Source organism: Urocitellus parryii, chromosome 3 (genome assembly GCF_045843805.1).
Source record: "Urocitellus parryii isolate mUroPar1 chromosome 3, mUroPar1.hap1, whole genome shotgun sequence".
NCBI classification, from domain to species: domain Eukaryota; kingdom Metazoa; phylum Chordata; class Mammalia; order Rodentia; family Sciuridae; genus Urocitellus; species Urocitellus parryii.
Window position 1 is genome coordinate 204,150,073 of NC_135533.1, and position 27,697 is coordinate 204,177,769.

The 27,697-nt window shown below is 54.1% G+C and overlaps 1 protein-coding gene and 1 pseudogene across 3 annotated transcripts; both read left to right on the forward strand.

The window, feature by feature from the left end:
- The first annotated feature begins 6,354 nt into the window (after positions 1-6,354).
- LOC113183490 (ORM1-like protein 3 pseudogene) lies at positions 6,355-7,125 on the forward strand (annotated as a pseudogene).
- A 2,951-nt stretch (positions 7,126-10,076) lies between these two features.
- On the forward strand, positions 10,077-23,842 carry Lsm4 (LSM4 homolog, U6 small nuclear RNA and mRNA degradation associated). 3 transcript variants are annotated; one of them, XR_003300885.2, is made up of 6 exons: positions 10,077-10,173; positions 14,890-14,931; positions 18,336-18,434; positions 21,688-21,871; positions 23,297-23,494; positions 23,710-23,842. XR_003300885.2 is itself a non-coding variant. In XM_026389801.2 (5 exons), the coding sequence occupies exons 1-5, from the start codon at positions 10,171-10,173 to the stop codon at positions 23,386-23,388; spliced, it is 420 nt and encodes a 139-aa protein (XP_026245586.1). In that variant the 5' UTR covers positions 10,077-10,170; the 3' UTR covers positions 23,389-23,842. The 3 variants fall into 3 exon arrangements, 2 of the variants coding, with proteins under 2 accessions (XP_026245586.1, XP_026245587.1); XM_026389801.2 differs by having other exon boundaries at positions 23,297-23,842; XM_026389802.2 differs by having other exon boundaries at positions 10,090-10,190; positions 23,297-23,842.
- The last annotated feature ends 3,855 nt before the right edge of the window (positions 23,843-27,697 follow it).

Below are 27,697 nucleotides of genomic sequence, written 5' to 3' on the forward strand. Positions count from 1 at the left end.
TTTGTACCAGGGATTAAACCCAGGGACTCTTTTTTTTTTAATATTTATTTTTTAGATGTAGATGGACACAATACAATGCCTTTATTTTTATGTGGTGCTGAGGATCGAACCCGGGTCTCGCCCCTGCTCGGGCAGTGCTCCACAGCTGAGCCACAATCCCAGCCCCTAAACCCGGAAACTTTTAACCACTGAGCCCCATCCCCCGCCCTTTTTATTTTATTTTTATTCTTTTTTATTTAGAGACAGGGTCTGGCTGAGTTGGTTAGGACCTCACGAAGTTGCTGGGGCTGGCTCTGAACTCTCAATCCTGCTGCCTCGGCCTCCCTAGCCGCTGGGACTACAGGCCTGCACTGCCGTCCTGGCTGGGAGGGACTATTTTTAGCCCATTCTGCAAAGTGAGCCAACTGAAACCCAGAGTAGTCAAGTCCCAGGTCCCACACGGGTGGGGCTGGGATTTGCAGCAGAAGTGAACAGACACATCCTTAGGGGAAGACCGTCCTCCCCAAAGTCCTTACTGGAGCTGCCAGGATGAAAGTTCAAGGGCAATCTGCAACAGTCCACCTGAGCAGGTGGAGGTGGAGGGCAGCAGGAGGAGGGGGTGGGAGGGGGGTGGGGAACGGGAGGGGTGGCCCCTGGGTAGGGTGCTTGCCCAACATGCAGGAGACCCCGGTCCATCACAACAAACAACAAGACTCCCACCTCACTGAAAAGTCAAGTGCAATAAAGCAGGCAGCTGCTGCGGAACAGCTTGGCAGTTCCTTGGGAAGTTAAACACAGATTTAATTTAGGACCAAGTAATTCCACTCCTAGATTTAGAACCAGAGCAACTGAAGACAGGTGTTCACAATGTTCATGACAGCACCATTCACAGTGGCTAAAAGGTTGAGTGAAACAAATTCCCAGCAATGAGGAAGTAAACTGTGGCATAATTTATACTATAGAATATTACTCAGCCCTAAAAAAGAGAGTGTAATATGGACACATGCCACAATGTGGGTGAACCTTGAAAACACCCTGAGTGCCAGGTACAGGGACACACACTATAATCCCAGCAGCTCCAGAGGCTGAGGCAGGAGGATGGCGATTTCAAAGCCAGCCTCAGCAACAACAAGGTTCTAAGCAACTCTTGAAGACTCTGTCTCTAAATAAAATACAAAACAGATAAAACAGGCTCAGGGAGATGGAAACAGGCTGGGGATGGGCTCAGTCATAAAGCACCACTGCATTCAGTCCCTGGTACAAAAAAAAAAAAAAAAAAAAAAGAGTTCAAGTCCAGTCTGAGCCTCTGAATGAATAAATAAATAACAAAAATTTAAAAAGCCAAGTGTGTAATGCAAAATGTAAAAGAAAGAAAGACACTTTCAATGTGTTCGTAAATGCATAAACTATCTAAGAAAGGAAACATGGGAAATTAACAATCCCATGGGTCCCTGGGAGGGAACCAGGATGGGGTGGGGTGGATGAGTACCCCAGTGGATGGAGTACCCTAATGTGTTTTGCATCCTATACACACATTAACCACTCAGAAATAAGTATATACATCTTCCTTTTTCTTAAAAAAAAATAGAGTTTTTTAAATTGTTGATAAATACTATAACATAAAATTTACCATCTGAACCATTTGAATGTCTAGTTCAGCAGCATTAAGAATAGTCATAATTGCCAGGTGGGGGAGGCTGAAGCAGGAGGATCTCAAGTTCAAAGCCGGCCTCAGCAACTTAGAGGCCCGAAGCAACTCAGCAAGACCCTGTCTTTATTTATTTTTTTTAAAGAGAGTGAGAGAGGAGAGAGAGAGAGAGAGAGAGAGAGAGAGAGAGAGAGAGAGAGAGAGAGAGAATCTTCCAACATTTATTTTCTAGTTCTCGGCGGACACAACATCTTTGTTGGTATGTGGTGCTGAGGATCGAACCCGGGCCGCACGCATGCCAGGCGAGCGCGCTGCCGCTTGAGCCACATCCCCGGCCCCAAGACCCTGTCTTTAAAATAATTTTTTTTTTTAAAAAAAAGGGCTGAGGATGTGGCTCAGTGATTAAGCTCAATTCCCATACAAAAAAATAAATAAATTGGGTCACCAGCTAGTCAGCTTTCTGTTAACTGTAACAAATAGCTGAGATAATTCACTTATAAAGAGAAAAGTATATTTTGGCTCATGGCCAGAGGTTTCGGCCCAGATTGGTTATCACCATGGCTGCTGGACCTGTGCTGTGAAGCCACAGCACATCATGGTGGGAGTTGGTGGCTGATCAGGATGCCCGAACTCATGGTTGAGATGCGAAAGAGAGAGGAAGACGAAGTAACTAAGGTCCCCCTGTCCAGCACACCCCAGTAACGGGACGACCTCGTGCTAGGTCCCACATTTTAAAGGAGCCACCACAAAGCTAGAAACTAAATCTTTTTTTTTTTTTTAAAGTTTAATAAATTTATTTTTAGTTGAGTTGGACACAGTACCTTTATTTTATTTATTTATTGTTATGTGGGGCTGAGGATCCAACCCAGGGCCTCGCACATGCTAAGCAAGCGCTCTACCGCTGGGCCCCAGCCCCAGTCCTGGGGAAACTAAATCTTGAATGCATGGGCTCTGGGGGACATTCCAGGACCAAACTGGCATACAAGAACAGATGAGGATTGCTGGGCACGGTGGCACATGTGATCTCAGCCACTCAGGAGGCTGAGGCAGGAGTATTACAAGTTTGAGGCCAAACTCAGCAACTTATTGAGACCATGTCTCAAAATCTCTGGGTTCAATCCCCAGTACCCCACCCTGAAAAACAAGAAAAGAAAAAGGAAAGAAAGGATGAGGGTTTATGAAGCACCAGTTTTAGCTAGATCCAGGGCTAAATAAAGGATGACTTTATAGTGGGGAAATGGCCAGGTCGTGTACATGAACCACATGGCTCCAGACTGCAATCCTAGAACACTCCAGCGAAGCCCCCAGATGGGCCAGGCCTGGGTCGTGTGTCCATGACGACGGTGGAAGGGAAACTACTGAACAGTCTCCTGTTAGAGGCCCATATAAACTCTCATACTCCGCTCCTGCAAGTCAGAGCCTGGAGGTCTTAAAATGCAATTGCAACGCAGCAGAAAGCAAATAATGCTGGAAGTCAGGGCCAGGTGCTGAAGTTCAAAGTATAAGAGATGGATGGCTAGATTTTGGAGGGCGGGCAGTTAGGGAAGAGGTCATGAGGCAGGTATGCACTGGTGAGGGTTGTTTTGGTTTCTTTTTTTTTTTTTTTATTGTGGAGTGAACCCAGCAGGATACTTTACCTTTCCGCTACATTCCAGTTCTTTTTATTCCTTTATTTTAAGACAGGGTCTTGCTAAATTGCTGAGGCTGGCCTCAAACTTGCAATCCTCCTGACTCAGCCTCCCAAGTGGCTGGGATTACAGGTATGTACCACAGCACCCAACTTAGTGTAGGTTCTTTTTTTCCCTTATTTTTAAAATTGGTGTGTTATAGTTGTACATAATGGTGGGATTTCTTGTTACACATTTGTACATGTACACAATAAAATTTGGCCAATATTGCCACAGGTGGTGGTGCACGGCTGTAATCCCAACAACTCTGGAGGCTGAGGCAGGAGGATCATGAGTTCAAAGCCAGCCTCAGCAAAGGTGAGGTGCTAAGTAACTCAGTTGAGACATTGGTCTCTAAATAAAATGTAAAATAGAGCTGGGGATGTAACTCAGTGGTTAAGTGCCCCTGAGTTCAATCTCCAGTATCTCCCCACAAACACACACACAAAACCCCAACTTAGCACAGGGGATGTGGCTCAGGGGTAGAGCACTTGCCTAGCATGCATAAAATCCTGGGTTCTATCACTAGCACCAGAGGAGGTTAAAAAACTTCTTGGGCTCACCTTAGTGGAAGGTTACAGCTCATGAGTTCAGGTATATATCCAGGAACTCACCTGTGCCCTTCTTTCCACTGATTAACTCCAGTGTGTTTTGTGTGTGTGTGTGTGTGTGTGTGTGTGTGTGTGTATTTCTGCAGAAAGTTTCACCCAGAATATTGATCTTGATGGCATTGAATTTTCATTATCTTATTTTATGCCTTTCAGCTTTCAGTGTTATTCTTATGCAGAGTTTTTATTTGTTTTTAGGTCCTGGGGATGGAACTCAGGGGACTTCACACATGCTAGGCTCCACCCCCAGGCTCCCAGGGCAGAGTTTCATTGGTCTTGATAAATCTTCTTTTAACCAATCCGGAGGCTAAGGGGAGGGCGAACTCTCAGGGGCCCACCTATGTTGACAGAGCTCACAAAAACTGCAGTAACCGAGGTCGGCCACATGGTGTCGCCCAAGCTGGGGTTTTAAGACTGTTCGCCTGTTGGGGGGAAAGGAAGACTTAGAAAAGTCTAGAAAAAGTCATAAAATGGTGACCCAGCATTCAATTTTCTTCCGACTTCCATCGCCATATTGATGCTGGGACATCGCCTGGACCCAGTTTCTCTTGTTTACATCCCTCGGGGCTTTGCCTTTGGCAAACGAGGCTTGGCCAGGCGCCGGGATCCCTCTAACCCAGTTGGCATCCCACCCGCGTCCTCCCGTCTCCGACCTCACCAGCGTGTCTGGGCCACCCAGAGCTGGCCCTGGGCAAAGCTCATCATGAACGTTGGCATCTCCTTCAATGCCTGGAATTCACACAGCCCTCCTCCTAGGGGAAGCCCCGCTCCCCAGCGGCCTCCCAGGAAGGGAGATGGGGATGAGGACTTCATCTCCCACGTCTCCTGAGCCACGTCCCCTCAGCCCTCAGCGTCCACAGGGGGCTGCCTGTTGTTAGGGACCCTGGGTTTTCTTAGACACTGGAGCCCCTTCTGTGTTGCAGGGCCAGCCCCCAGGGTCAGGGAATTCAGATGCCTCGGGAGCAGCCCTGAGCAATGATGTGAGGAACTTGGAGACTAACTGTGTTAGCCCCCTTTCCCCTGGGGCGGAACCACCATAAGGCTCAGGGTCCCTGAGGTCCCCAGTGGGACTGACCCCTATTGCCACCGCACCATCTGCTCCTTGACATCTCATGTAGGGCTCCTTCCTGCTCTGTCCTTTGTCCTGCTCAGCTCCAAAGGGGCTGCCTGGGATCACCTGTTAAATGAACCACATGCCCTTGAGTCTTTTTGTTTGTTTGTTTTTTAGTTGTAGATGGACACAATACCTTTATTAATTTAACACTTTTTACACCTTTATTTTATTTATCCATTTTTATGTGTGCGTAGCATCCAACCCAGGGCCTCACACGTGCTAGGCAAGCGCTCTACCACCCAGCTACACCCCAGCCCTGCCCTTGAGTCTTTACCTCAGCATTGGCTTCTGGGGGTGGGGGAAACCCCAACTTAAGACATAAGCTTCGTGGTCAGGTGCTCTAAAACTGGATCTCCAGTCTTGTCATGTGATTTCAGAAATTCTGTCTACTTCACGAAGTCATTGCCTGAATTCTGCCAACATCTCCCCCCCAAATTCCCTTTGGTGCCAGTTGCTTAAGGAAGTTGACTCCACACTCTTGATCCAGCCAGGGTCACCCCTGAGGTCCTCCTTCTGCCCCTGAGCAGACTTGACATTCTCCAACCCTGTGTTTTCGCTTTTCCTGCCATTTACCATTGCTGGGATTTTTCTTTGGGTTTTGATAGAAAATTTGTCTCAAACTGGCCTAAGCAAAGAAGAAAATTTCATGACTCAAAGAACAGCGAAGATCAGGTAAACTGGCTTCAGGCATGGCGGAATTCCTGTTTTTTTCTCCTGTCTGGATGTTGTCTTCATTCTGCAAACTGTAGGGAGGCCCGCTGTTGGTCCAGGAATTCTGGGGGCTCTCTGCTTTCTCTTTTGATCCACCAGCCAAGTAACCCTGCTCGTAGGAGGAACATGTCTGAGCTTCAAAGCTCTGTCCTAACAGAGTTCCCTCTCCCCTTAAAAAGAGGGAAGAGTTTAGTGCCCCAAGCCCTCTGGTGGAAGGCAACTAGGTATGTGGATTCCTGTTCTAGTCTTCCCAGATCTCAGAGGCCTAGTACAGGGCCATCTTTCATTAAGAAGTCAAGTATCAGGCCGGGCGCAGTGACGCACCCCCGTAATCTCAGCAGCTTGGGAGGCTGAGGCAGGAAGACCTCAGGTTCAAAGCCAGCCTCAGCAATGGTGAGGCCCTAAGCAACTCAGTGAGACCCTGCCTCTAAATAAAATACAAAATAGGGCTGGGGATCTGGCTCAGTGCCCGAGTTGAATTCCCAGTACCCCCTCAAAAAAAAAAAAAAAAAAAAGAAAGAAAGAAAGAAAGAAAGAAAGAAAGAAATTCTCCAATCTGCCTCAGAGACAAAGGTTTCTTTCAACTGGAAGCTACTGGTCCTGGGTGTGTTAAGAAAATGCTCTGCCCCTGTTCCGGGGCACCCCTCCCGGGCCCTCGACCTCCCGCTCCGCACGAGCAGCAGCGGAGAGGGGTGTCAGGATGAATGTGGGCACAGCACACAGCGAAGTGAACCCCAATACGCGGGTGATGAACAGCCGTGGCATCTGGCTCTCCTACGTGCTTGCCATTGGGCTTCTTCAAGAACTTCTCGGAAGTTCTTGACCATCACGCCCATTGTGCTGTACTTCCTAACCAGCTTCTACACCAAGTACGACCAGATCCATTTCATCCTCAACACTGTGTCTCTGATGAGCGTTCTCATCCCTAAGCTGCCCCAGCTCCATGGAGTCCGCATTTTTGGCATCAATAAGTACTGAAGGTGCAGCCCCTTCCCCAGCCTGGGGTGGCAGGGGAGGGGTGGAAGGCCTTTGCTGTGATTCTGAAGACAAGGAGCCTCTGGACACTGCCGGAGATGGGGATCACGCCTCTGGGCCTAGTTCCCCCTTGCTTCCCCAGTAGCCGACTTGGAGTAGCTTGTAGTGGGTTGGGGTGGGCCCCTGGGCTCTAACCCATTCTGATTTTTTGATTCTTTCCTTTTGCCTTTTGAATAGACTCCATGGGGTGGTCATGGAAGGGCTGGGCTCCCGGGCTGAACATGGACCTAGATCTCTGGGGTTGGGACAGGAGGCAAGGGAGAAATCCCTGCTTGCTTGTTTACCCTCAGGCAGCCAAAGCATTTTAACCCCTGTGAGGGAGCAGAGGAAGGTACGGCTTCTGAATTGTTTCCTTTTGGTTCTTCAGGCTATAGGACGACAGTGTATTTTTGTATCTATGGAAGCAAGTGTGTGACAGTACCTCACCCCCCTGGGTAGAGAGCTGTCTGATCCTAGTCCCAGGCTTTTGGTGGCTCTCCCGCACCCTACTCTGGGTGCTGGATGGGAGCGGGGAGGGTGAGGGGAGGTGGTGGTGGGGCATACATGGCCTGGTTCCATAGGCAAAGGGCCAGGGCTTTGCCATCTGGTCCCAGTGGAGGTTGGGGAGAGGGCAGTGGTGGGTAAGGGTGGGGTAGTGATCCGAGTCTGGGCCTCAGCAGTAGTGGAGGTATGTTGTAAAAGGGGAGTGGGCAGAAGCTAGTCCCACCTCCTCCTCACTCACAGAATGGTCTTGGGGAGAGGTTAGGGAAGTGGCTGTGGGTTTGAAACTCCTGGACTGGCGTGAGGGGCGGACTTGGGTGGAAGAGGCTATGTCATTGTGAGCACAGGTACAGTTTGACACTGTCCTCTGGGTGTGAGGAAGCTGCAACAGAAACAGTGGACAGTGGGGCCCTTCCATAGTCCCTCACCTTGTGACCTCCCTGTTCAGACTGGTGCCGTGCAGGGCCTTTTGAGGGACAGGTACACGTGGGGCTCTGAAACCACCTCCACTTGGTGGTGGGCTGAAGGGTCAGGCAGGGTGGTGGCTCAGCCACTGTCTCAATCCAAGGAGGGAGACAGGTGGGGCTGGCTAGAGAGGAGGCGCCTTCTCCCCTCGGGGTCCTACTGGGAGCATGTTACATTGAAAAGGCGTGAGTGCCTGAGCCCTCTGCTGGGGGCCTGAGGGAGGAGGAGAGTTCACTCATCCTGTTTTCTGCCTCCTATCCCATCCCCACCCCAAGTATCACAGGGAACTTTTACCTTAAATCTTTCTAAGCAAAGTGTGAATAGGATTTTTACTCCCTTTGTACAGTATTCTGAGAAACGCAAATAAAGGGCAATATGTTCCTGTATCAAAAGAAAAAAAAAGAAAATGCTCTGCCGCCAGTCCTGAGGCTCAGAAGGCTAGGACAGGGACCCCAGTGCACATTTACAGGCCTGAAGATCAAAGCATTAGGCCAAAGATGGATCTTTCCATGGGCACCCAAGTGAGTCTCTCCTAGAGAGTTAGGTACCCCCAAGGGTGTCAACTACAATCCCATCCGCAGGTTCCGCCTCCGTGGATTCAACCAAACACAGGCCTAAAATATTTGAGGGGCTGAGGTTGTGGCTCAGTGGTAGAGTGCTTGCCTACCACGTGTGAGGCACTGGGTTGGATCAGCACCACATACAAGTAAAATAAAGGTATTGTGTTCATCTACAACTAAAATAATACCAAAAATTTGAGAAAAAAATTTTAAGATGTACAGGCTCCCCCCAATTATTCCTTCCACAATACAATATAACAGCTATTTACATAGCATTTACATTGTGTTAGGCCGAATAGAGATGATTAAGAGCCTACAGGAAGATGTGTGTAGGTTCTCTGTAAATACAAAACCATTTTACATAAAGGATTTGAGCATCCTGGATTTTGGTATCTCCACGGGGTCCTGGAACCAATTCTGTGGATGCCAAGAGACACCTGTACATTTGTGCTCACCTTGGAGAAATGAACTATTTTTTTTTTTTTTAAAAAAAGGCTACATAGATAATACTTGGGTTGAGTGATATCCCTTAAAAACACATATCCAAGTCCTGATGTTCTGGTACTTGTGAATATGATCTTAATTAAAATAGGGTCTTTGCAGTGTAACAAGGACCTAGAGATGAGATTGCTCTGGATTTAGGGTGGGTTTAATATGACAAAGGAGTGTCCTTAAAAGAAAAGGAGAGGAGAAACAGAGAAGACGGAGGTGTGAAAAGACAAGAGGCAGCTATCAGAGTGATCAGAGTGACGCATCTACAAGCTGAGGAACAAGGATTGCTGACAATCACCAGAAAAGCCAGGAGGGAGAGGCAAGGGACAGATTGTCGTTCAGAGCCTCAGGGAGGAGTCAACCCTGTTGACACTTTGCAGAATTCTGGCCTCCCAAATAGAATATTGCGTTCTCCCCTCTCCCCCGCCCCGCATTTGTCCGTTTTGTTACTGGGGAATGAACCCGGGGACGCTTTCCCACTAAGCTACATCCCCAGCCCTTTTGAGACAGGGTCTCACTAAATGGCCTAGACTGGAGGGCGGCTTGGGACCCTCCCAAGTGGATGGGATTATAGGCGTGAGGCACCGCGTCAGGCTCACGATCTGTTTGCAGGCTCCCGGTTTTGGGCACAGCGCCCCCCCCCCCACCGCGGCTTTGCTTTCCCCGGTTTCAGTCACCCACGATCAACTGCAGTTCAAATCTACTAAATGGAAAAAGAAACTATTTAAAAATCATTTAAAATACATGAAGTGGAAAATTCCAGAAATAAACAACTCGTAAGATTTAAATTGTGCGTCATTCTGAGCAGCGTGATGCGATCTTGCGGTCCCCTCCGTCCTGCCCCATTAGGCACCTGGGTTGTAGGGACGGGCACTGTACGCCAGGGCCTGTTTTCGAAGGACCCTTATTTTACTTAATAATAACAAGGTTAATAGCAATAACGAGAATCGAAACACTAGGACCCCCAAGGGTGACATTAAGGACCTCCCAATAACCGCAGAGGCTCAATTTCTCCCTCTGTAGCAACCCTGGTGGCATTAACGGGCTTTGCCCACAGCGAGGAGCCCAGGAGACCAGCGGCGGGTTTCATTTGCGCATGCGTTCTTACCCACAATGCATCGTGAGCTGGCATGCGCTACTTTGCCCCCTTTTGCATCACTCGCCGGGGCACTTTACGACTTTTCCCTTAGTTCTCTGGCGGGAACACGGCCTGCCACGCCCACCATGCCCAGAAGGCCCCGCCCCTCTAGGCAAGGATTGGCTGTCTGTTCCTCAAGCCAGGTGCTGACTGGCTCGCGTCTCTGCCACTCCTTTTCAGCTTGGTGGCGCGCGGCGGGGCGGCTACCGGGAGGAGCGTGAGCGGCTGTGGCAGCGGCGGAAGTGGCCGGCGAGCCCTGTCCCCGCCAACAACATGGTGAGGGCAGGTCGACGGTGGGTTCTCCTGGAGGTGGGGGACGCGGCCATCCGGGACCCTCGGGGCGGGCGCTAGGGGCCGGGATAAATGTGCAGTGCAAGTCTTGTGTCCCGCCTGTGGCAGGCGGGAAACTGAGGCCCGAGGCAGCAGAGGCCTCCCCAGGGTACCCAGTTCGTCGCTATTCAGGAGTTTGGGGGTGGACGGACACATATTCACAATACAGCAACCGGCAGCGGTCGTCCTAATATGTCGGTGGGGTGACGGGACCCGCCAAAGGGCACCGCGAGTGAAGGGGAATGAAGTTTGGAGGGACACTGAGCGAAGTGGCCCAGGCTAATCTCATAGGTTACAGAAAGCTAGTGTGTCGAGAAGTAGGGATCAAGTGAAGCCCGTTTGGGGAGCTAGAGAGCTTGCGAAGTGTTCAGAATGTTGGCAGCACACACTTAGATGCCTCTGGCTTAAAACAGGCACAGGGAGGGGAATCGTTTCTCCCTGGGCCACACAGCACTTCACTCCAGGGAAAGGAGGGGTTCCTGTCCCCAGCCCTGGTGCAGAGGATGGAACCCAGGGCCTCAGTAGATGAGAGCTGTACCGCTAGGCTACTTCTTCAACCCTTTTTCAATTTTATTTTGAGACAAGGTCTTGTTAAATTATCCAGACTGGCCTCGAACTTGTGATCTTCTTCCCTTGGACTCCTCAGAACCCCGGATTACAGACATGTGCAGCATGCCCAGTAAAGGCGCATTTTAAGCCAGAGGGGGACAAAGGGAATCCTCCCCATTCACAGAAAGAGAAATTAAGGCCTGAGAATTCTGGGTGGGAAGGTTCTGGTGACTCTGGTGTACAGATACAGACACAGGAATTCAGAGCTGTAAGTCTCTTGGCCCATCACCATCCATCATTTAGTGAGAGAAATCAAGGATGTTGGTGGGGAAGTGACTTCCAGTCACTCCATGAGATGGTGAGGGATTCTGGAATAGCAGAAGAGGTCCCCAAGGGGTGGCTGCACATTTCTCAAACTAAGGATTAATGAAGGCTTCTAAGTGCTGCTGGCCAGTGCAGGAATTCACAGAGAGCCCCTCTCCCTGCTGCGTACCATCCAGTAGATGAAGTTGGCACTGTAGGATAGGCACCGGAAAGACCCATCTCTGTTCAGCTCCTTGACAGCAGATCTTCATTTTGTCCCCAACACATTAGCAGAGTCTAGAAAGTACACAAGGTACAGACTCAAGACTCTCATTCAGCCTCGTTCCGCCTCCTGAACATCCAGAGTCCCCAAGTCTCGACTTTCTAGGAGTTTCCTGGAGGAGAGCCAAGAGTAGACAGGCAAAACACCGTCACACATTCCCAGTCCCTGTGGTCAGATTGGAGCCAGAAGGAGCAGCCTGGGGGTGGGCGATCCTGAAAGGTTTCCTGAATGAGAGGCATTGGGTTAGTCCTCAATCCACCCCAACCTGAGGATTAGACCTCTGGAGTTCTAAGAAAGTCTAAAAACAGGAATCCTCTTACCTGAAACAACTTTTTCTAGCCTAAGATTTAGATTTCTGTCCCCTGGGTAGAAGACTCCCATCTCACTTGGCACTTTCCTGCTTTTTAAATTTTTTTTTGTGGTTCTGGGGATGGCAGCCATGGCCTCGCCCATACTCTGCCTGTGCTCTTGACACTGAGCTGCGCCCCTTCCTCCATCTTTTAAGTTCATCAGGATCCACCCCTTCCTCTGATCTCTGTCTGCAGCATGGTTTGGGAATGAGGACATAGAATAAGGCAAGATGCAGTCACTGCTCCAGGCCATTGTCACGTGGCTCCCTGTCCCTGTGCCACCTCTGTCCATCAGAGCCACCCTTGCCTTACCTGTGGGGTGGGGCAAGCATTCTGCTCTGTGTGCCTCCCTGGGTGGCAGTGCACTTCCCTCCTGTATTTATTCAGCAAATATTTACTGAGTCTCTTCTCCCTGGTCCCTGGCCCTGTGTGTGCTTGGCACTAGACAAAGCCCACACCCACTGAGTGTTCCAGTCTAGCCGGGGAGGCAGGTAATATATAAACAAGATAATTAGAGGCTGACGGCAGCCTGTGATGGAAACCAACAGCTACACAGCAGAGGGTGGCCATTAGGGCTTGGCCAGAGAAGGTGACGTTTTAGCAACCGCCAGCCACTGGAAGGGCACCCTGGGTGGAGGCCACAGCAGGGTAAAGGTTGGCCAGTTTGGCTGTGGCCTCAGACTGGCTTGGCTTACCAGGGGTGGGCTGTCAGGCTGTTCCTGTCCCATCTGTGTCTCAGATGTTTTGTTTTGTGTTTTTTCCCCCCTTCGGTGCTGGGGTTGAAACCAAAGGCCAGGTGTGTGCTAGATACCTGGTCTACCTCAGGGCCCCATCTGCATGTCCACTCTTGGATACGTTATGAATAGGGACCTGCCAGTCACAGCTGAGGAAACCATGGGTCCTCCTGGGCTCTGCTCCTGATAGTTGGCACACGTGAAGTCCTGAGAAGGACTGTCCCCAACAAGGAAAGCGTATGTACACTGTAGTATGACATCTGCTCACCTGCTGGCAGCAGGCATCTGTCCCTGCTGGGCTTTCCCAGGGACATGCTTTGCGTTCCTGGGCAGGTCCCTCCCGTGATGAGTGTTGGCATCTAAAATGAATGACTGCCAAGCCCATTTTTCTTCTTGGCATCAAGGGCCAGCGTGTTCCCTACCCCCTTCCCAGTGATCTGGGAGAAGCGCCCATGCATCTCCTCCCCCTGGGTCCAGGTGCCCGTTGTGGACGTAAGAAAGCAAGCAGGCCAGTGTGAGGCTCCTGAGTGTACCTACCGCCGGGGCAGTGTTGCTGGGCTACATCCCAAAGGCAAAGGCAGGAGCCCTCCCTAGCCCAGCCCGCCCACCAGGGCCCAGCAGCCACTCCTTCAGTGCTTGGCCTCTTCCTCCTTATCTTGCCTTTCCAGGAAGCCAGCACAGGAAGTGGGCTTGGGCCTGGCTTCCTGCTGGCTTGGGACCTCCTCCAGGCAGCTCTTCTCAGGAAGGGCCTGTGGGATGTAGGATTCCCTCCCCCAAGGCCTTCAAGTTCCACCCCAGGGAGGAGCAGCCACCTTGTGGCTGGGCCAGGACTCCCCTGCAAAGGCTTCTGGGGATTGGGCTGACTGGGATTCCAGAGTCACCCGGGCGAGGCGCACTGAAGCTCTGTCTTCTGTGAGGTGTTTTCTCAGCCCTGGGGCCCTCCGAGCCAGAACCTTCATCCTGGCCACACTGGGATGGACTCTGGACCCAGGCACTGCCACCTGAGTCACCCTTCTTTCTGGAAGCCCGGAGGCAGTCCCCAGGGAATGAGTCATTCTTTGTGTTTCCAAAATGAAAAGAGCTGATTTTTTTTTTTTCTCCCAGTTATAAAAATACTACCAAGGGCTGAAGGCGGAGTTCAGTGGTAGAGCCCAGCGTGCTTGAGATCCTGGGGCCCTGGGTTCAGCCCCAACACCAGGAAAAACAAAAACACCAAACTACCAGGCCAGGAAAAGGGGCATGTGCCTGTGGTGCCAGCTGCCTGTGCAGCTGAGGCAGGATTGCTTGAGCCCAGCCTGGGAACATAGCGAGACCCCATCTCAAAACAAAAATATTACATATTTGTCATGAAAGAGGAATTCAGTGGTAATAGAAAAAGGAAAAATCGAGTTATCTGTGTGTGTGTAAAGATTCCATCTGTTGTCTGCCATTGCCTGCAAAAAGAAGCAGGCTTTTTCTGGAATATTCTTCTGCCTTCATTTGGTGAATATCTTTGAACCCCCAGCTCAGATGTGTCCACTTCAGATTGGGGTTGACCCCTCAATAGGGCCTGGCAGTCAGTTGTGGGCCAGTGGGGCGTGGGCTTAGGCCAACCTGGGGCAGACAGGGTCAGGTTGGGCCTGTATCTTCCCAGCTGCCTGCCTTTCAGCAAGTTCCTTGGCCTCCGCACTGAAGCATCCTCGCCTCCATCCCGTCCGGTTGTCTCGGGCAGGGGAAATGGTCCTGGGCTGGGGTGGGGGTGGCTGCAGCCCCAAGTATAAGCGTGGTGTCTCAGTAACCCTAGGCGGTGGGTTCCAGGCCTCTCCTGGACACCCAGACCCACGCGGGTGCTCGGGTCCCTCGTGGACTAGGATCCCCGTGGCACCCGTGCGCGCCCCCAGTGGACATTCAGCCCTCCCTAGAGTCAGGAGACCCCGCGTGGCTGCCATGCTGTGTGCAGAGTTGGTATGCTGTGTGCAGAGTTGGTTCGATGTGTTGTTTGAGGAGTAATAACAAAATCCATGTCTCCAGTACAGACACAATTTTATTTTCTTCAAATATTTTCCATCTGCATTTGGTTGGGTACCCTTGATGCAGAGGCCAGTCACAGGCGCAGAGGCATCTTGGACACCATGTGGTCGAGTGGAAAATGCAGGCGACACAGGAACCGTGTTGTGATGCTGTCTATAAACCCGAAGGCAGGGCCCTGCTCTGCACTGGGTGTGGGTAAATGTAGCGAGAGTTGTGAAGAAATGACCAGAATGGTCAGCACCAAGGCCAGGTGGCAGCTGCCTCTGTGAGGGGAGGGCGTGTGAGACTCCTGGTCCAGGAGGTGGGTGTGTGTGGTGGGGTGGGCTGAGGGAGGAGAGGGCTGTCTTTGGGGTGGTCCAGGTTCGCTCCTCCACTCCCAAGGGGCATTGGGGGTGCTGGTCAGACAAGTCACGTGACTTTGTTTGCCTTGCAGCTTCCCTTGTCGCTACTGAAGACAGCTCAGAACCACCCCATGGTGAGTAGGTGCAGGGCTAAGGTGGCCTGTTCAGAAGGGACATGTGGAGGGTGGAGACAGGCCCCTTTGGATGGGGGATTTCCTGCTGGTCTCAACACCGAGGCTCATTCTCTCTTCCCTCCCACCCAAGATGTTTCTGCTCCTTAGGAAGGTGGCACACGCTGCCATATGCAGTGGCAGCTTGTGATCCCCGTCCCTTGAGCAGCCAGGACAAGAGAACTTGGTTAAAGGTCAGCCTGGGCAACTTAGTGAGATCCTCTCTCAAAATAATAAAAATGGCCTGGGCGCAGCTCAGTGGTGGAGCGCCACTGGGTTCAGCCCCCGCAGATATAAGGGAATCCAGGGCGGACTTTGCTCCCGAAACTACTTCTTCTTTTTTTTTTTAATTCTCAGCGGACACAACATCTTTGTTGGTATGTGGTGCTGAGGATCGAACCCAGGCCGCACGCATGCCAGGCGAGCGCGCTACCGCTTGAGCCACATCCCCAGCCCCCGAAACTACTTCTGTCTTCAATAGTACACGTGGCCGCTGTCCACGTCAGTGAGCTGTTTCTCTTACATTTTTTTCTTCAAGTGTAACCAACACGCCACACAGCGGAGCCGGCTCCACTGTGTGTTCCTTTGTTGCTGGAGCTCCCTCAGGCCTGGCCTCGGCACATGCGCTCGTGTCTGCCTTGAAGCGTACAATGCAGTGGCGTTAGCATGCGCACAGCTTGGGCAGAACATTCGTGGCCCCCAGAGGAGACCCTGTCCCCATTAGCAGTCTCTCCATTTCCCTTCCCCAGCCTGGTACAGCTACTGATCTGCTTTCTGTTCCGGGTGCACCCGTTCTGGACATTCCATACGAACATGGACGGAGAACACGTGGCCTTTCGTGTCTGGCCTCCTTCATGGACATTGTGTTTTGTTTTGTTTTGTTTTGTTTTGTTTTGTTTTGTTTTGTTTTGTTTTGTTTTTAAAGAGAGAGTGAGAGAGGAGAGAGAGAGAAAGAATTTTTAATATTTATTTATTTTTTTAGTTCTCGGCGGACACAACATCTTAGTTTGTATGTGGTGCTGAGGATCGAACCCCGGCCGCACGCATGCCAGGCGAGCGCGCTACCGCTTGAGCCACATCCCCAGCCCCAACATTGTGTTTTTTAATTTTTTTATTTTTAATTTTTTTTTTTAAAGAGAGAGTGAGGGGGGGGACAGAGAGAGAGAGAATTTTAACATTTATTTATTTTTTCTTAGTTCTCGGCGGACACAACATCTTCGTTTGTATGTGGTGCTGAGGATCAAACCCTGGCCGCACGCACGCTAGGCGAGCGCGCTACTGCTTGAGCCACATCCCCAGCCCCATGGACATTGTGTTTTTGAGGTTCACCCTATGATAGTGTGTCAGTGCTCCATTGTGGCCAGATGACATTCCATTGTAGGCAGACCACAATGTGTTCACACATTTATCTGTTAATGGGCTTTCTAACAATGTCCACTCTTGCACTGTCGCAAATAGTGTTACTGCAAATACACATCTTTATTCATATTGTCTCTCTTGGGCAGAGATCACAGTTGATTTTTTTTTTTTTTTTTTTTTTGGTGGTGGTACTGGGGCTGGAACCCAGGGTCTTGTGCATCTTGTGCATGTTAGGTACCTGATAGCCACTGAGCAGTGCCCCCCACTGTGATTCTTTTTTTTTTTTTTTTTTTTCAGTCTCAGCCTTTCCCCAGCAGTAGCATATTTAGAATGATGTGCTACTTACCTTTGTCCTCAAACCACATCAAAAAAGGCAATTATTGTTGCTGTGAGGAACAGCATTTCCAGGCCACCAAAGTCCACATAGCCAGGTGCGGTGACGCACACCTATAATCCCAGCAGCTCAGGAGGCTAAGGCAGGAGGATTGTGAGTTCAAAGCCAGCCTCAGCAAAAGCAAGGTGCTAAGCAACTCAGTGAGACCGTCTCTAAATAAAATACAAAATAGGGCTGGGGATGTGGCTCAGTGGTTGAGTGCCCTGAGTTCAATCCCTGGTACCCAAAAAAGAAATAAAAATTTTAAAAATCAGTGGTTAAGTGCATCTTGGTTTTAATCCCTATTTTTAAATTTTGTTTTTAAGTTTTAAAATATTTTTATTAAATATTTATTCAATATGAAGGTTTTTTTTAATATTTATTTTTTAGGTGTAGATGGACACAACACAATGCCTTTATTTTTATGAGGTGCTGAGGATCGAACCCGGGTCCCGACCATGCTAGGCGAGCGCTCTACCACTGAGCCATAATCCCAGCCCCCCAATATGAAGTTTTAAGTTTTATTTATTTAATTTGATTTATTTGTGGTACTGGGACTTGAGCCCAGGGCCTCAGGCCTGATAAGCATGTGCCCTGCCACTGACCTGTGCTCCTGACCCTAACCTGTGCTCCTAACTCCTGGATTTGAACCCCAGGACCACAAATGGGGGGGCGGGTAGTAGGCAAGTGCATGCCACTGAATTCTATCCCCAGCCTTTTTTATTTTTAATTTCAAGACAGGGTCTCATTAAGTTACTGAGGCTGGCCTTGAATGTGCCACCCTCCTGCATCAGCCTCTCAAATTGCTGGGACTGCAATTTGATTGCAGGCATTCACTGCTGCACTGGGCTTAAAAGATTTTTTTAAATGAATATATGAATATACAACCAGTGTCACTCCACATCGTGGACAACCACAAGAAGGCGAGGTTAGACTTCAAGTATGCCTGATACGTCAGAACATACTCCACTGTCGTGTATATCTAAAAAGAACAAATAAAGGCTTTTTTTTAAAAAAGGCCATCTGGAGCCGGGTGTGTGGCACACACCTGTTATCCCAGCGGCTCAGGAGGCTGAGGCAGGAGGATGGCGAGTTCAAAGCCAGCCTCAGTAAAAGCGAGGTGCTGAGCAGCTCAGTGAGACCCTGTCTCTAAATAAAATACAAAATAGGGCTCAGGATGGGACTCGGGTCGAATGCCCAAGTTCAATTGTACCCCACCCCCGAAAAAAAAAGGCCATCTAGAAAGAAAAAGTAAGTTGTTTTAATCAAATAAAAGTCACTGTCCCCTGGGGCTGGAGATGTGGCTCAAGCGGAATCACGCTCGCCTGGCATGAACTGGGCGCTGGGTTCGATCCTCAGCACCACATAAAAATAAAAAATAAATATGTTGTGTCCACTGAAAACTAAAAAATAAATATTTAAAAAAAAAAGTCACTGTCTTCATAGAAAGCCTGACGTCATCTCCACGGTGTGCAGAGCAAGCCGAGCTTGTCCTCAGGAAGGACCACTCTGGGGTCTGGTGCTGCAGGCCTGCTCTACGGGGGTCCCAACAAGGCCCTGGCAGTGGTTGCCAATGGGACTGGGGCCAGTGCTCAGGCTGCAGGCCACCGATGACCATCGTCCATTTCCCTTCTAGTTGGTGGAGCTCAAGAATGGGGAGACGTACAATGGGCACCTGGTGAGCTGTGACAACTGGATGAACATCAACCTGCGGGAGGTGATCTGCACGTCCAGGGTGAGGGCCCGGCCATCCCTGGAGGCGGTGGGGGAGGTTGAGGTGGCAGGGAGGGTGGAGGCCGTGCACCAATCGAGCGGTTTGGCAAGGGCCACCTTTGAGCCGGCAGCACTATCATGGGGTGGGGACTGGGTGGGCGCAGCATCCGGAGTGCACGCTGCCACCCAGCATTCTCACTTCCCAGTGGGCGGGAGCCCTGCGTGGGCCTTGTGGAAGGGTGATAGGAACCTTCAGCTACTGCTGAGGGCGGGGAGGAGTGGAGTCCCTGAAGCACCTGGGCTTTACACCTGTGGTACAGGAAAGCTGCCCTGTTGGGTGCTGACCACCCAGGTCATTCTGCCCACCTGCGTCGGCCACTATGTCTGTAGAGGCCACCCTTGGCCTAGAAGGACTTAGGCACTTACGGCACATGCATGGCTATGTGGCAGGGGCAGCTACCTCCATGGGAGAACTGACCCTCCCTGTCCACCTCTGCTGCCTTCAGCTGTGGATGCTGCCTGGACTCTGAGGGGCCACATGGTCAGGAAATGTCCAAGCCACTTCGGGGGGCAGCACCAAGGCCGAATGGCCCCGAGCCTCTGGCCAGTCCCTGAACCAGGAAGTGCCTCACTGGGAGCAGCTCTTGGCGAGTTTGGGCTGGGAGACTGTTCCCCTGGGAAACCAGGCCTCCACCACTCTTGACATGACCCAGATGGCACTGACAAGAAGGATGGGTGGGGACAGCTGCTCCTTCCTGTCAACCTGTGCTGATCTCTGTCCTCCCCATAGTTTGGGGGAGGAAGTGGTGGAGGGGAGAACAAGAGTGTCACCCAGGACTCACCTTGACAGAAGACAGTAGAATGTAAGAAGGGGGCCATTTGCCAGGTGTGGTGGCGCATGCCTGTCATCCCTGTGACTCAGGAGGATCATGAGTTCAAAGCCAGTTTCAGCGACTTAGCAAGGCCCTAGGCAACTTAGTGAGACCCAGTCTCTAAATAAAATATAAAAAGGGCTGGGGGTGTGGCTTTGTGGTTAAGCGCCCCTGGGTTCCATCCCCAGTACCAAAAAAACCAGAAGGGGGCCATCTCTCATCTGGATGGGCAGGCGCAGGGTGGCCCCTCCGTCGTAGACAGGCTTCTTGTGTCAGCACTGGGTGGGGGCCCTGGGTGGGGGTTCTGTGGTGGGCTGCTAGCAGTGCCTCCTGGTTTTCATCCCATGCTCTTCAACGGGTCTTGATGTGTCCACTGGGTTGTGAGGGACAGTGCCATGTGAATGGCCACACCATGTGTCTTTCTGTGTGCGGCTGGCAGCTCTTGTCTACCTTCAGGCCTTGGAATCACCGTGTGTCAAAGGGTGCGAGCCCCTAGTGTGCTGTTGACGCCTCCAGGTTCTGTGCCCTTAGCTCAGGCTGGATAATCCCCGGGCTTGGTCAGGCCTCCGCAACCTGCTCAGAGGGCAGCTGGGCTTCCCCTGAGTGGCCCTGCCCCAGCACCCGCAGTGGGCAGGAGGCCTCGGTGGCAGGCACACAATGTGGAGACCCTCGGAGCTGGAAACCTGGGGAGGTGGGAGGCTGTGGGCTCCCTGCTGTTAACCAGCCCCTGTGCCCAGGTCCCCAACGCTCCATCCACACAAGGACGGGACTCAGGCTGCACCCTGAGCTTCCTCGGAAGGCTCCTGTGTGTGTGTCTGGGTGGGCGTGGCCTCCCACCCCCTCTTCTTTCTTTTCCCCAGAAACACCTACGCATTTGTTTTGGAAAGCAGAGACACATTCAGGGAAGATGTGAGCTCTTGTCAGGGGAAAGACGTCTTTGGGGGTAAAGTAAGAAAGGGAGAACCTGGGTTCAAGGGAGAACATGGGTCATGGGGGTCAGGAGGAGCCCGCTACCCCCCCAGGAGAGCGAATGTCCAGAGGCCTCGGGAGGTTCCTGTGGTCCTGGGAAGACATGGAGCCCTTGCAGCCCATCTGTCCCTGCCAGGTCCTTCCACTGGCTGGACCAGACAGACCTAAGCACCAAGGAGTGTGGGTGACAGGAAACTGAGGGTTTGGGACGATGGGGACTGCTGAGGGCTAGGGCTATCTGGAGAGGAAAGGCAGGGACAGCACGTGGGAAGCCCTGGGAACAACCTGGGTGTGTGCTCCCTGTGGAAGGAGTGGCAAGGGCTGGGGGGATGGACAGCCAGCAAGGCTGGCCCCAGACCTCTGCAGCCATGCTGGGGACCTGGACCTCCTCTGTGGTTCCGGGGTGAGGCGCCAGCAGGAAGCTGCTGTGGTCTGCTGTCTGGAGGTGACGGAGGGAGGCGGCCACCTGGTTTGCATCTGTCCACAGACGGGCTGGGAAGTGGGCTGAACTCATCTGATAGAAGCAGCCCCAGGGCAGCGGGAGGGGGACTGGGAGGGGCAGGCCAGTGCTTGCTAGGTGTGTCCTGCTGTGGGAGGCAGTTGGCTGCTGGGTCCTCAGGTTGACGTTGAGGGTTTAGGCCTCACTTTGCTCCCCATCCTCAGTTGGCTTCTCTGAAAACTGGCATCACTTGGGCTGGGGATGTGGTTCAAGTGGTAGCGCGCTCGCCTGGCATGCATGCGGCCGGGTTTGATCCTCAGCACCACAAACAAACAAAAGATGTTGTGTCTGCCGAGAACTAAGAAATAAATATTAAAAAATTCCTTCTCTCTCTCCCTCTTTCTCTCTCTCTCTCTTAAAAAAAAAAAAAAAAAAACTGGCATCACTGAAAGCTGTCCTCACCACCCTCTTCACAAACCGTACAGGGTCACTGTGGTACTGCCCTTTGTCTCTGTGCCCAGCTCAGCCCTGCTGAGATCAGTCTTGGGTGAATGAATGAGTGGGGGCCTGTAGAGAGGGTCCCACGTGGAAGGTGGGGCTGGGGCAGCATTTGGTGTCGGGAACCCCTCACCCCTCTGGGCTTTGGGCTGCAGATAAAAAGCTTCAGCTGAGATTGGCAGAGCCTTGGCTTAGACTGGGGAGGGCGCCGTCCAAGCCTGGGGGAACCCCATCCCGCCAGCCAGGCTCAGCACCGGAGAGGCTGTCTTCCTGCAGCCTCGGGTCCCTCCTCAGTATGGAGCTGGGAGTCGGGAGAGAGCCCTCCTGGAGGCCAAACCCCTCCCGCAGCTTCCATGGGGGACCAGAGCTCCCTGAGGTGGGAACAGATGACGTCCCGGCCATCTGAGCCCCCATGGGACCACCCCCCGAGCGGGTCTGAGACTCCTACCAGGACTGGGCCTGCAGAGGTGAGTGACCCCAACCTCTTCCTCACACAGGATGGGGACAAGTTCTGGCGGATGCCCGAGTGCTACATTCGAGGCAGCACCATCAAGTACCTGCGCATCCCCGACGAGATCATCGACATGGTCAAGGAGGAGGTGGTGGCCAAGGGCCGGGGCCGCGGTGGCTTGCAGCAGCAGAAGCAGCAGAAAGGCCGCGGCATGGGGGGCGCTGGGCGAGGTAGGCTCCCTGCCCCCCTCAGTGCGCTGACCTGGGGCTGCCAGGGCCTCCCCACTGTGGGGACGAGCACGTGGTGTCTGTCCTGCCCGGTGTTGACATTCTTGACTGGTGTCATCATGGGCCTCCTCCCCCACAGGGAGCTGGGTCAGGACAGAGTGGCTGCCAGGGCTCTGCCAGGGCTCGTCTGTGCAGCAGCTGACGGTGCGAGTGTCGCCACTGGCCCTGCCACCTGCCAGGGCCTTCTCCTGGCAGTGAGCCTTGGCACCGTCTGTCAGGGAACAGCTGTGGTGGGGCGCCCCGGCTCCAGGTCCAGCCCTATCCGCTGTCTGGGTCCTGCCATCTCCGAGTGGCAGATGCACTGGGCGTGACAGGTCGCCTCCCTGAGCTTCAGTTTCCCCTCTGGAGAGTCTGGTGGTGCCCGCCTCTGGCTGCTGGCAGGACCCTGGCTCAGGCCTGGCATGGAACCCTGACTGCTCTGCAGGAAGCCAAGCCTTGCCCTTTTGGGTGGACACTGGCCTCGCTGCTTCCCCTGCCTGAGATTGTGAGTCTGGCATAAAGTTCAGTTTGTTCCACAGGCAGCTCAGGCCCCGCGGACCCTGTCCCTCCCACCCCATCCCAGCCTTGTGCTCGTGAGGCACCTGGGTTGTGTCCACCGCTGTAGGACACCTGTATGCCTGGCGGGGCTCCCGGCAAAGCAGGGTTCACTGGGGGTGCGAGTGGCTCACTGCGGGACCGCAGCTGGGAAGGGCACTGGAGCCAGCCCTGAGCCAAGGCTCATGAGATGGTCAGGAGCAGCTGGGAGAAGGGGCAGGAGGGCGAGGGGAGCAGGGCCCCTGGAGTCCCGGCCCAGCAGAGTTGGTTCTGCTGCTGAGATGTGAGGTCGAGCAGCCTGTGCTGGTGTCGTCCTCTGTCCCCACAGTGCCCAGGGCCCATCACTGGTGAGAGTCTGGACTCCCAAGTCTCAGCAAAGCCGGGATGACCCTGTCTTCACAGGTGGAGGGTCCCAGAGGAGGTGGGGATTCTTGTCTCCAGACCACAGATCAGGGCCTCCAGCCCAGCAGGCTCTGCAGAGGGGCCCAACAGTGGCACTGCACGTGGCTCAGGTGCTCAGTGAATGGCACTTGTTGGCGACAGCCTTCCTGGGGTTCCGAGCTCTGGCTGGGCTGCTCGAGTGTGTGCCCCGCATAGCTGGCTGCACTGAGGGACGTGGGGGGCCTGAAGCAGTGCCTGGCACCCCTGGAGCAATATCAGCCCTTGTCACAAGGAGAACATGCTCAGGCACCCACCCTCGCTTGCGCGGCAGAGGACCTTGGGGGCAGGATTGCTGTCCCCACTTCACAGCTGCAGCTGAGGCTCAGGGGACCGGTGACATGACCAGAGGCCAAGGCCCTGGATCCAGCCACAGCCCCTCTTTCTGTCCCACAGGTGTGTTTGGCGGCCGGGGCCGAGGTGGGATCCCTGGCACGGGCCGAGGCCAACCTGAAAAGAAGCCGGGCAGGCAGGCGGGCAAGCAGTGAGCGCCTCCCCACTGAGCCGCGGGCAGCGGTGTGGCTGTGGAGCCCGGAGAGGAGGGAAGAGCCAGGCGCGGGGACAATGCGCGCTGTTTTGTGGGATCCTCTTTAGGTGAAGTCCCCCCACGGGTTTTTTGTTTGTCTTTTAAACCAACGTTGTCGTTGTACGGTTGGGAATGTCGCTGGTGTTCTTGGTCCTGGGAGAAGCCCCCTCAGAGGGGAAGGTGCGGCAAGGAGCCTCGGGCCCTGGCCCTGGAGGCTCGGCCTCTCGTCTCCAGCCCCTGGAGCCCTGTGGCAGCTGAAAGTAAGGCGAGTTTTTGTCTGCAGCCCCCAGTCGTCTTGAACAGAGCCCCCAGGTCGCCTTTCCAAACAACAGGGACAAAGGACGGATGCCACAGAGCCTGTTCCCTTTTGCTTCCTTTCTCTTTGTGTTATAAAAATAAAAACAAAAATAAGTTCAGTACCAGTGCGACCCCTCATTCCCTTGAGCCACCAGGTAACCTAGTGTGTTGTGTCCACTGTCCCCAGACTCCGGAAATCAGCCCCCGTTAGGGCACTTCCCTTTCAGGGCTGTGGCCCATGTCACCAAGGGGAAGCCTCTCCACAGGACAGGGGCTCCTGTCTCTCCCATCCTAGGAGAGGCAGCTAGGGCTCGTCCCCCCAGCTTGTGGAGGTGGAGTGCCCTGGGCAGCAGCCAGGCGTGGCACCCTCTGTGGCCTGGACTCCCCCCTGTGCCCGGCTCGTCGGCACCTCCACCCTGGGGTTCACCAAGAGCCGCGGCCACGCAGGAACTCAGCACGATCCCAAGACTCTTGCCCTGTGTGTGGCGTCCACCTGAGACATGGAGTCAGCACTTTGGAAAAATGCTTCCAGTAGCATCGTCTGCCGAGTTTTCCTTCTGTAAGCAGACGCAGGAGCCGCAGGGCCAGACACCCAGACACGGTCGGCTGTCCCTGCGGGTGCTTTCTGCCCAGCTCCGTGTTGAAGCCTGCTCTGAGGGGCCTTGAAGCTAAAGGGGTGCTGCCCTGGGTCCAGTCCTTCTGGGACCTTTTGGGTCCTGTGTCTCACAGGTCTCTGCCTTTAGGATTCTTCTAGCCTGGTGCCCAGGACACTGGCCGTGGCCCTCTTGGGACCTGGTGCTGTGGGAATCCTTTTGTGGTGACAGAGCAGCACTTTGGGAGGGTTGGAGGTAGAGTCATGGGGCCAGCAGGTCTGGGGGAGGCCAGTCCCAAGCCTCGAAAAGCCGCCTTCCTCCACAGGGACATGGACAGTAGTCGTGGCCCTGGCCTAGACTAGAGCGGACAGGCTCAGGGGCCCCTGCTCGCTAGACAGGCAGCCCTTGGCATGGTCCCCCCTGTGCTGAGGGCCCAGGGGCCTAGGGCAGGGCGGAGGCTCCCCACTCCCAGCCCATAGAGGTCCCTGGGGTCAGGTCCCTCCCTGCTGGGGTCAGCTCTTGGGTGAGGCCCTGATGGAGTCCAGGAGCTCAGGGTCAGGCTCACAGGAAGCCCTGGAGGCCTTTCCCCTCCCCACTGGGCTCTGCCCAGGGTCGCCTCCCTCACCAGGCTGAACCAGCGCTCACTCAGAGCCTCAGAACCCCAGGCTCTCGCAGTCCGGGGCCTTTGGGGATCAGATAGTGGGTCTTTCAGGGGCTAATCCCTGGTGCCAGGCTGCGTAACCTGCGTAATCGCGGCTTCTCGCCTGCGTAGCCAGACGCGGAGCCGCTCTGACCTTTCCAGCCAGGCAGCTCCGGGCTCCCAGCCCAGTTCCCCTCTCGCCTGTGACGCGAGCACAGTGCCCTGGCCTGCCCCAGCGGCCTTCGCCTCCCCTCCTGAGGTGCTGCAGACGGGCCTCCAGGGCTGCCCCCTCCGGGCCTGGTGTCAGCACAGCCCAGATTTCTGTCTCTTCCTGGTTGGTTTTAGAGGACGAGCCTCGGCCTCTGCACAAAGAGAAACCAAAAGCACCAGCCCAGCTCCTGACCTAGACCTTCCGCGTCTTCCTGGGCTCCTGCTGGTCCATGGGGCCCGGGTCTGCACCCTGTCACCTGGCCAGCGAGGGGCCCCTCCTGTGCGGGGTTCTCATCCGCCCCCAGGACCTTCTCCCTGGCGCTGGCTTTCTGGCAGAGAGGCCCACGCACACGCCCTCGCTGCAGCACAGCGTGACTCAGCCGGGGGCTGAGCTGGGCAGGGCCACCCCCACCCCCTGCGCACTAGGAGGCACAGCCTGTTTCAGGGACACGTGCAGAGACTGTGGCTCCCAGGGCAGCAGTAGGAAGTGTCCCCTGCCACTCCCTTACCTGGCCACAGCAGACATCAGGGCTCTGCTGGGCTACCATGCTGCCCAGAGCCCCTGCCCCCGCATCGCCTCCCCTGCCCCTGCCCCTGTGGCTGGACCTGGGCCCAGCGCATCCTGGCATGGCAGTGAATGTGCCCTGCCATCCCTCCCTGAGGACAGAGGTGGTGGAGGTAAACCCAGCACCAACTCAGCCTGATGACCACGGCAGGCGCCAGGGGGACCTGGGGCATCCGCCCTGTCTCCATGCACTGGCAGCACGGCAGGGCCCCCGCCCTGAAGCCCTCCCCTTCCACAGTGGGCCAGCCGCAGGCACACCAGCTGCTGGGGGAAGAGGAAACTGAGGCCCCGGAGGAGGGTGGCGGCTGCACAGGTGACCAGGGAAGGCTTGAGTGAGGCCAGGGAGCCAACCGTCTGGGAGAAGGACTTCCAGACAAGGAACGACTGTGCAAAGGCCCTGTTCCCCAAAGATGGGAGCAAAGCAAGAGGGACAGGAAATGGGGAAGACGCAGGCCCTGAGTGACAAAGGAACCTTCCAGAACAGCTGGAGGCAAGAAATCAAGAGGCCAGAGCAGGCAAGGCCAGGGGCTCAACCCAGGGTGCAGGACAGAGGTCCATGGGGTCCAGCACGCTGGGGAGGGACCTCCTTCCCCAGACCAGAGGAGAGGCCTCTGAGGGGGCCTCACAGTCATACCAAGCCCCAAGCATGGGAAGCCCTGGGCTGCCGTGGCCCCTCCGGTGGGCGTGGAGTAAGATGTGGTCTGGGCATGAGCGGGGACTGAGGATGAGGAGCAGAGCCACTCAGCCCCCGCCTCAACCCTGCTGGTCCCTGTGGGTTTACAAAGCCACTTCAACTGGCACCTCCGAGGGTCCTCACAGAGAGAAACAGGCTCCAGGGACAGAAGCGGGTGCCCACAGCAGCCAGTGTTTATCTCTCCCCAAGGATGGGCTGAGCAGCTCTGGAACCCACCCCGGGGAGGCATCGCCACTCAGCCCAGGCACAGACAGGGTGAGCAACCTGCCCTGCATCACACAGCCCACTCCGCTCCCTCTGCAGCCGCCCCAGAGCTCCTCCCTCTGTTGCCTCTTGAATTCAGAGCACCCGGGTGACCTCTTCTGACTTAGGCGTGTCAGGCCCAAAATGAGGAGTCCAGAAGTGGCTGGGTCGGGCAGGTGAGGTCAGAGATCTGCTCCTGCCTAAAATGCATTCCCCTGGGCTGGGGGTGGAGCTCGGGAGTGGAGCGCTGGCCCAGCACGAAGGAGGCCCTGGGCTCCATCCAGGGCCACAAAAACTAAATTAAAGAAATCACTCTCCTGGCTCCAGCATCAGAGAGGCTCACGGTGCCTGGCAGGTGTGACCCACGTGCCGTGGTTTCCTCCCTGGTCATCAGGGGCCACAGCTTCCCCCACAGGACAGATGCTGGTAACCACCCTAGGACCAGCCTGGTATACAGCAAGTGTTCAATCAATGCAGGAAACACTCTGGCAACTTGAGAACACCTGCAGTGTGTCCACACATTCTTGGTTCTGATGCTGTGGGGTTGGTGAGAGGTTCTTCTTGTCCAAGGTGGTTTCCCTGCTGGTCCAGCCCTGGCTGGAAGCAATAGCCAGGTCACTGTCCTTTGTGACCAGAAGCCTGACCCTGGACCAGTGAGCATTCTCCTTGCAGGCCCAGGATTCTGCCTTGAGAACACCCTCCGGGCCTGGCCCAGCCTCTGGCCACACAGTGACTCACCCCTGCCCCGCCTCCACTGGAACCAGGCACCGAAATAGTCACCCTGGCTTGCTCTGGGGAGTGGCCGTGGAAATATTTCAGGGCTGCGTTCAATGCCTAAAAATAATCTCTGCGTCCTGAGTGTCTTCCCCTCCCCATTCCCTCTTCTGAACCACATGGGCCAGGACCTTTCACGCCACGCCCCTCGGCCCATGGAATGTCCCCAGCAAACAGAAGGAGCCCTGGCCTCCCTGTCTCCATGCTGCTGTGGAGCTACTCAGACACTTCCCAGGGCCCTGTCAACCGGGCCTT